General features: G+C 37.9%; 1 protein-coding gene across 1 annotated transcript; it reads left to right on the forward strand.

Moving 5' to 3' along the window:
* Positions 1 to 512: 512 nt before the first annotated feature.
* LOC103974375 (vacuolar protein sorting-associated protein 29) lies at positions 513 to 3,749 on the forward strand. The gene is made up of 4 exons (XM_009389189.3): positions 513 to 625; positions 991 to 1,170; positions 2,450 to 2,587; positions 3,319 to 3,749. The coding sequence occupies exons 2-4, from the start codon at positions 1,039 to 1,041 to the stop codon at positions 3,619 to 3,621; spliced, it is 573 nt and encodes a 190-aa protein (XP_009387464.1). The 5' UTR covers positions 513 to 625; positions 991 to 1,038; the 3' UTR covers positions 3,622 to 3,749.
* The last annotated feature ends 5,218 nt before the right edge of the window (positions 3,750 to 8,967 follow it).

Here is an 8,967-nt window from a genome sequence, read left to right on the forward strand (position 1 = left end):
CTATCTTGATGTATTCTTTTTTTTTTTTTTATTATTAGCTTCAATCAACCTTTATAATTTGTCCAACAACTCTAAGATATCTATCTTCTTATCAGCTTACATAGATGAGTAAGAAAATTGGTTAGTAATTACTAGACCGAGAGACATAATAATATAACATAATAATATAACCCTTGATTTCTTAGTGGAAAGTATTGATAATTACATTTAGTATCATATTGACTGAGGGATAAGGAACCATACGGAATAAATCTTAGCATACAACTTCATGCTTCTAGATTTTTAATTTTTTTTTATAATTTTAATCATATTTTATTAGATTTTTAATTAGTAGTCGAAGTTTAACTATAATGTTAGATTTAAATTTAGGGTTAAGTACGCAAATCAGTAGTATTAGAGGAATATATATGCGATTTTTTTGCCCAAATGAAAACCAACCAACCAACGCGAAACAAACGGGTTTTAAACAGATCCGCCGGAACATGTAAATCGAACTGCACGTTGCAATGGACCGGCGAAATGGGTTTAAATGGGCCGCCTTCCCTCGGGGCAACCGCGAATCTCCTGCTGTCTTCTCCTCGATCGCTTCGATCGGGTCCTTCTCTCTGCCCGTCTTCCGCTCCAGGTATTCGTCCAATCCCGTTTCTCTGGGCGTTGTGTTGTTTCTTTCGAGCATGAGCAGAATGCAACGGTTTCAGGCCGATACATCAAACCCTTCTCCAATCGAAACAATAGGAGATCGTCCTTATAATTTAGCATCTCTTGTGAGTCTGATGAGCTCAACGAGCCCGATCTTTTAAGAAATATCGTTTCTTTCTCTTCCTTTGTAGTTAGGTCCCGTTGATTGTCGAGTTTGAATGATCGGTGGCCTTTGTGACTGTTCGCTAGTTTGAGCCTTATAATTTTCGTTGTTGCAATTTATGCGCGCCGTCGAATTTTAGGGTGATCTAGGGTTAGATGCTTTTGATCGATCAAGATTTGATTTTGCAGGATTTAAAGATGCTTGAAGTTTGATTTGGTCTTTTACGCTGGAGGAGAATGGTGCTCGTTCTAGCCATTGGTGATCTCCACATCCCTCACCGGGCGCCCGATTTGCCTGCCAAATTTAAGTCCATGCTTGTGCCTGGGAAAATTCAGCACATCTTGTGTACTGGAAATCTTTGCATTAAGGTGCTTCTTTTCCACTTTCTTTTTAATGATTCTGTATCCTTTATATATATATATATATATATATATATATATAGCATCGTTATCGTTGTCACTCCTGCAAGATTTCTTCAGGCATCAAAATGCACTAGAATCCATAATTAATGGGCTTTTTATGGTTTATGCTTCTAGGAAGATGTTAGTGGAGGGACAATTTTCGCTGGAATCTATAATGGAGAATCTTTTACTGGAAGTAGGCCATTATATATGCCTTTATGATAGAGAAGCAAATTTTGTGTGTGAGAACTTAAAGTTGTGAAGCTATGGTGGAATCATTTATAATTTGTATGTTTTCATGCAAGTGTCCAAATGAAAGTATCACAACATTGCATATGTATTTGGAAAAATTACTAATAGCAATGTGGCTTTATTACTGTGGGTTGTGACCCAAATTCATATTAGTTAGCTTCTCAAATGAAATTCAAGCACTAGTAACAGGAAAAGATCAAGGATTGTAAAGCTTCATATTTATAGTATGTTACAGTCTTTAACTGTTTTTTCAGGCTTGATAGAGCAACTGCATCTTGGCCACAGTAAGTGTGCATTTGCATACCATTAACACATCGTCCTTGATTTTTCTAATTGAACTGAATGTGCATAAGACTCTTAAGACGTTAAATTTGTTGTGTTAGCTTGAACTTGTTCTTGACTGCTAAAAATTCTTGTGACTTTCTAGTAGCTTAGCAAAAATATTAACAAGCCCTTTTTTGACAAATGGTAAGTGGTGAAGGTTGGATTTGCTATCAAGACCTTGCAATGATTCGACAAAGTCTTTGTCAACAAGCCATTGTTTGCAGATTTTAGATAGAAAACCATTCTAAGTGTAAAACAATTATTTTATGAGTGAGTGTGGTTGCCTTCTTGGAGGCTTCGAATATGACAAGGAGTTGCACATACGAGAGCAAAAGCTTTGACAATATTATCGGAAAAACTATAGATGTCCACACAGACTGAACAAGGATAATGTTTTATCTTATACCTTGTATTATTACCATACTGTTTTATCTTTTGTTATTGCCAGACTGTAATCTCACTATTTTGCACATGTTCCTTTGTTTACTAATAGATGCCAGATTTTCCTGGGTGGTTAAGTGTTTTGGGTTTTATTGGTTGAACATGTTGAGCAAATTGTTTATTTATATCACCACTCTTGGTTTTCAAAATGGTTTTCATGAAATTGTTCACTTATTTTATGGCAATATTTTCATGAAGTTGACATCTCAAAGAAGCTGTAATTCTGTAGGAAGTTCATGATTACTTGAAAAGCTTAAGTCCTGACCTGCATATTACTCGAGGTGAATATGATGAAGATGTTCGTTATCCAGAAAACAAGACTCTTATGATTGGTCAGTTCAAGCTTGGGCTTTGTCATGGTCATCAGGTTTGTTTTTCCTTTGTTTTGAGACAGTGATTATGGATTTTTCTTTCTATTTCTGATGCTCTTTATACATATTATATGCACTGAATGAACTGTCTACCTCGTTTTCAGAAAGGAATTGACAACATGGCTGGAGTATTTTTTTGTGTTAAATCAGCATACTTTTCGTTAAAACATTGTAGAATAAAATGTCAATTAATCCCACGAAGCTGAGTTCCTTAGTATTCCCTGAAGGATGATAAATTGTCTGCATTTATTTAAATTCAGTTTATGATGGATCAAAGAGTTGGAGAGGCAGATTTATAGTGTGTTTCAGGAAATGCAGACAATATGCATTTGGTGATTTTCGACAGAGTGAAGCCCCTTGGACAAACCTGTTTCCAATGTTGTCAACCTAAACCATCGAGAGGTTCCACAACTTTAATTTCTGCCGATGTGTTCCTTCGTTTCATCTTGAATTTAGCTAAGAACACGTTTTCATGTTAAATTTAGGTTGTTAGCATTATTGCGAAAGGATTTTTTATATTTTTGTTGCAAATTAAGGTGTTTAGAAACTGTCTAGAAGTTTCTTCACGTGGCTGGTTATATACACTGGTGAAGGCTACACAAAATTCATTTCCCACGAAGTCTTCCAGTTGTCAGTTCGTTTCAGTTATTATTTTTTCCAATATTTTCCAAGTGGATATTAGTCAGCATATCTGCCATGTCTTTATTTTTGTTTTCAATCAATGCAGATCGTCCCGTGGGGTGACTTGGACTCGTTAGCCATGCTTCAGAGACAACTGGATGTAGATATCCTTGTGACTGGACACACTCATCAGTTCAAGGCCTACAAGCATGAGGGAGGTGTCGTCATAAACCCTGGCTCAGCAACTGGTGCATATAGCAGCATAACTTATGATGTCAACCCCAGTTTCGTGCTAATGGACATTGATGGCCTTCGTGTTGTGGTTTATGTTTACGAGCTTATCGATGGAGAGGTGAAGGTTGACAAGATCGACTTCAAGAAGACTGCAACTACTCAATCTGCTCACTGATCTGAACAGTAGATTTACTACTTCGATACCCTGATTTGGTTGTTTGAATGTACTGATATCTATTATTATCAGATTGAGATGAACCGTGATACCTTAATATGCTTTCTAATAAGTTGAGTTTTAACGCATTATTGTAGAAAGCTTCACTAATCATTAGGGAGCAGTCGGTTTCACTGGATTTTCTCATTAAGATGTTTGTATCAGGAACACTAGCAAGCTTGTGCATTGAAATATTTAAGGAAAACACCAAATTTTATTCGTAATATAAATACAAAAAATGACATGCATGTATGTATATATATGCCACATTACTAAATGGATCATATATGTTCATTTAATAGAGTTGTTAAATTAGATTTTGGTTGTCTGAGATGGGAGCTGATTCAAATCTGACATAGTCCATTCTTTGAGTTGATCTGATGATTCTGACAATTCACATTCGATGCCAATTTTGGTCGGAAAGATTTTGAGTTCAAGATTGTTTCTTAGGATGTTCCTATAAAACTCTTATTGGGGTGGTTTCCCATAGTCGTTACCTCCGAATGGCACGTTCTTCGTCGGAATGTGGAGCGTTGTTCTCGGACATACCTGTCGTTGGTTTGCATTGAATTCGGGATGGTGCAACATTCGGACGAATGGTGGGAGTGATTGGTTGGCAGGATAAGATTCACTAAGTGTTAATAGGCTTATCACGTGGTTGAGAGGTGTGAACCACTCGACTCGGACAATTGGCACTAACGTGTTGGCCACCTAACATCGACATATTGGTTATTTGGCTATGATATATCAACCATATCTGAAATGATAATTTAATTAGATATTTTTGTTACATTTGTTATGGTTTCATACTTCACGAGTATCTCGATCTCATACATTATCATTTATTCATTGTTTTGGCTTTTGTCCATAGTGGTATTTTATATCATATTATATTCTCAAATAATATTATCCAATTCATTTTTCAAATATCAAAGTTGAATTTTATTCATACTATATTGTTCTTGTTAAACAATTCATCAATAGTGACTTAAATTTCTAAAGTCAGACTCTGGACTCAATAATGTATTTGATTTCCTGCATTTTTTCAGATTTTGTAATTAAATTGATTAAGAATTTTCACATCAAACCCACTAAATGAATATTATAATACATAATTGAAAAGAAATAAGTTGTCTTCGTCACCAAGAACATCTTGGAAATAATCTTGGCCATGATAACATATTAAAGAAAGAAATGTTTCATATACAAGCACATTTCTTTTGGTACTGTGAGCATAATAATCGTGCCAAAGCAGTGGCAAATGAGTGCAACAATTGGAAATGACAAACTCCACCTCATTTACTGTTTTCTTCTGATATGATAGATGAGATCCTTTTCTCTTTTCTTGTCTCTCCCTCTGTTTTTTTTTATTATTTTCTTGACTTTTTAAGCTAAAGTGATAATGAATGAAAGCAAGAATCGGAAATGATTATCTTTGTTTCGTTGCTCGATGCCCTGTTATTCTCATTGTTTTCTTTATTTTATTGCAATCAAAGTCTAATCTACCTATGATCCTCTCCGATGTTAGAAGGGAGGTGATCCTCCCGTTATCTCTTTTCTTCTCTCTTCCTCCCATTTGTTCTCATTATTTATTTGACTTTCTTGTAGGCATAACAGTAACGAAGGAAAAAAGCCATTGAAAATAATGCACTCTACCTTATTCGCATTGTTCGCCAATGATGCACTCCAATGCCAAAAGGGAGAAGATGCTCAACTGTATGGTCACTGGCCTTGTCATCATTGATGAAGACGAGCTTGAGCGCTTTCTCGTCAGAATCTTCTATTTTTATATCTTTTTTCTTGTTTTGCCTTCCTTTCGTGCTTATTATTTTGTCGTCTTTCTTAGCAACCCAAGCAATAGTGACTGAGTGTAGCAATCAGAGATGATAGACTCCATCTTGTTTATTATTCACTTTTCCCACGATAGATGAGAAATTTGGTCGCATTCTAGCTCGACTCGGTCTCATTATTTACTTAGCTTTTTTTACAGCTAAAGTGATACTTAGTTTGGTTTATTACTGTGCTCACAAGTCTGAATATGTTCTTTAAATATTTTACACCGTAAAATTTTGATAAATGGATCAATAATCAACTTGGTGATGCTCAGGTTCTCAATTGACACTTATTATTTTTGAATTCTTTATCTAATAACCGATTACTTTATTTCACAAGCTCCATTTTAAGAATATATTCTTTAAATATTTTACATTATAAAGCTTTGGTAAATGAATCCGCAATCATCATAGTGATGCTCAGGTTCTCAAATGACACTTGTTATTTTTGGATTCTTTCTCTAACAACCAAGTACTTTATCTCGATGTACTTGAAATCACTAGAGTACTTACCATTCTTAAAAAAAAAAAATACTATAGTGTTATCATAAAATATCTTCAGCAGCCAAGTAATTGAGTCGATCACACCAAGTCTTTAGATGAAATTTTATAACCATAAAGCTTGATTTGTAGCCTCAAAGTATGCCACAAATTCAACCTCGATGATGTAATAAGTAATTACTTTGTACTTTTTCAAGAAATTGCCCTACCAGCTAACATAAATACAAATCCTGAAGTTACTTCCTACTGTAAAATCAGCATCTGAATATCCTGTCACTTCAAGAAGATCTAATCTCTTATATGTGAGCATATAATTTTTGTCCCTTGTAGATATCTTAATATTTTTTTATAGCTTTCTAATGATTCATTCCTACATTGCTTTGGTATCTTCCCAGCATTGCAACTGCAAAACCGATATCTAGTCTTATATAGATTTGAGCATATAACAGAATTCCAACTACACATCCATAAGGAATATTCTTTATCATTTGATTCTTTTCTAAATCATTTTTCGAGCATTAATTTTGATTGAAATTTTCACCTCTAATAATAGGTCTATCATTGGCTGAACAAAATTGCATATTAAATTTCTCCAAGATATGATTAATATATTCTTTATGAGATAATCCTAATAATCCTTGAGATCTATCATTGAATATCTCAATGTCAAGAACATAGGCTGTCTCATTCATATCAACCATCTTAAAGTTCATGTTCAGAAATATCTTGCTTTTGTGTAATAAACCAAGATCACTAACAAATAAAATATCATCCATATATAATATCAATATAATAAACTTACTCCCATTTACCTTCAGATGTATGCACTAATTAACAATGTTTTCCTTAAATCCGAAGGAAATAATGGTATCATGAAACTTTATATACTATTGTCTAGAAGCTTATTTAAGGCCATAAATGATTTTTTTAAGTTTACAAGCCAAACTTTTTTTTCTCCTTTCTATGAATCCTTCAGGTTGTTCTATATAGATTTTCTCATCCAGATCCATATTCAGAAATGTTATTTTTGTTGGGAATCATGGGGGCGACATCACATGCGCAGCGGAAGAACAAGAAAACAAAATCCCCGATTCCCAAAAAGATGTTCGTCGTCGTGCGAAGATTGGTACGCAAAATCCGCGAAACATGAAACTGCGTATAAAGTAGATTGTGTTACCTAGGGAGATAGTATATCCCTGTTGTTGAATCTCGTATTTTGATGATGAAACTACTTGATATATGTTTATGATTTAATCTGCGTTTTGAGTGACGCAGGATGCTTCGATCAGGATGAGACAATTAAAGCAGGAAAATCATGTTGTGCCGAAGGAACATGTCAGAAGATTGGACGTCGGGCCGGTGGATCGGTCGACGTATCGACAGAAGGCTTCGGGCCGTGGACTCGGGCATCGGGCCAAGAAGAGCGGGTATTGTGCCAAGGATATCGGAGTTGCGGAGTCAACTGGCCGATTGGGCAATAGGCTGCAGAAGAGGACGATGCGCCGAAGAATCGGACGAAGCGTCGAGGGACCAATGACATGTCGGACAACTTGGTTAATTGCTTAGTATTAATTGTCTCGATCGAAGTTTTGTTTTGTTGTGCAGGATTAACTACGATAAAGAGTAAGACAAGCAGCAGGTGTTGCGCCAGAGTCAAGATCAGGATCACGTTGGGAGTTCGAGAGTTCGACGGAAGTTCGGACGGTCGTCGGAGGTTCAGCGTGAACAGATCCGAGAAGTCCAGAAGCTTGCCAAGCGAAGCTCGTCGGAACTCGCCAAGTGGATCGTCGCAAAGTCCAGGAGTATGCCGGATGTCCGCAGAAGGATCACCGAAGGTTATCGGTTGATCGACGGAAGTTGGCCGGAAACTCGCCGGAAGAAGCGATTGACGCATCGGAGCAAAGCTGCAGAAGTTGTCTTAGAGATAATCGTAGTTAGCACGATGATTAAGCATGAAAATGGGAGGTGATCCCATTAGCTTAATCTTGGGGCAATTGGGCCCCTGAAAAGATTCAAAGTGGGTCGAATGGAGTGAACCATTCGGACCCTGATTGCACCAGGAGGTGCAACCGCCCCAGCCAGGAGGTGCAACCGCCTGCGCTGTGGGGTTGAGAGGTGCAACCGCCCCAGCCAGGAGGTGCAACCGCCAGGGTTGCAAGGCTGGGAGGTGCAACCGCTCCAGCCAAGAGGTTGCACCGCCAGAGCTCAAGTTCCGAGCTCTGCCAGGCGATGCAACCACCGAGCTCAGTCTTCGAGCTCTGGCAGAGTGGTGCATCTGCCTGAGCTCAGTCTCGAGCTTTGCCAGGTGATGCATTCACCAAGCTCAGTCTTCGAGCTCTGGCAGAATGGTGCATCAGCTTGAGCTCAGTTTGGAGCTCTGCCAAGTGATGCAACCACCAAGCTCAGATTTCGAGCTCTGCCAGGTGATGCAACCACCAAGCTCAGTCTTCGAGCTCTGCCAGGTGATGCAACCATCGAGCTCAGTCTTCGAGCTCTGGCAGAGAGAAGCAATCGGCAGAGCTCAGTCTTCGAGCTCTGCCAGGCGGTGCCACCTCTCCAGTCGAGAGGTGCAACCGCCTGATCCTAGAATTCTGGGATTTGATCGATTTGATCGTTTTGAGCTCGAATTTTGAATTGGGTTGGGGCCTATAAATACCCCACCCATTCAGCACTGAAAAGATAACAGACCTATACCAAAATCGTGATCTTTTCTGTGATTCTAAAGAGCTCAAAAGTGTTGTAAAGCCTTTAAGTCTCCTCCTTCTGTTCTTCAAGTTTTCAATTGTAAAGTGAGGAGAGAAAGGTCTGTAAAGGTTGTCTCCTAAGCCTGTCAAAAGGAGAGAAATTGTAAGAGGGAAGTTTGGCCTTCGCCCATTGAAGGAAGGCACCTAGTTGACGTCGGCAACCTCATCGGTGGAGGAAGCCAAAAGTGGAGTAGGTCAAGGCTGACCGAACCACTCTAAATCTCTGGTTT

Source organism: Musa acuminata, chromosome BXJ3-5 (assembly GCF_036884655.1).
Source record: "Musa acuminata AAA Group cultivar baxijiao chromosome BXJ3-5, Cavendish_Baxijiao_AAA, whole genome shotgun sequence".
In the NCBI taxonomy this organism is placed as follows: Eukaryota; Viridiplantae; Streptophyta; class Magnoliopsida; order Zingiberales; family Musaceae; genus Musa; species Musa acuminata.

Bases quoted from the DNA above. Each gene is read 5' to 3' on its own strand.
- LOC103974375 (XM_009389189.3), top strand. From the start codon at position 1,039: ATGGTGCTCGTTCTAGCCATTGGTGATCTCCACATCCCTCACCGGGCG. The intron at 1,171-2,449 runs GTGCTTCTTTTC...GTAATTCTGTAG, and splicing joins CTGGAAATCTTTGCATTAAG to GAAGTTCATGATTACTTGAA. The intron at 2,588-3,318 runs GTTTGTTTTTCC...CAATCAATGCAG, and splicing joins GGCTTTGTCATGGTCATCAG to ATCGTCCCGTGGGGTGACTT.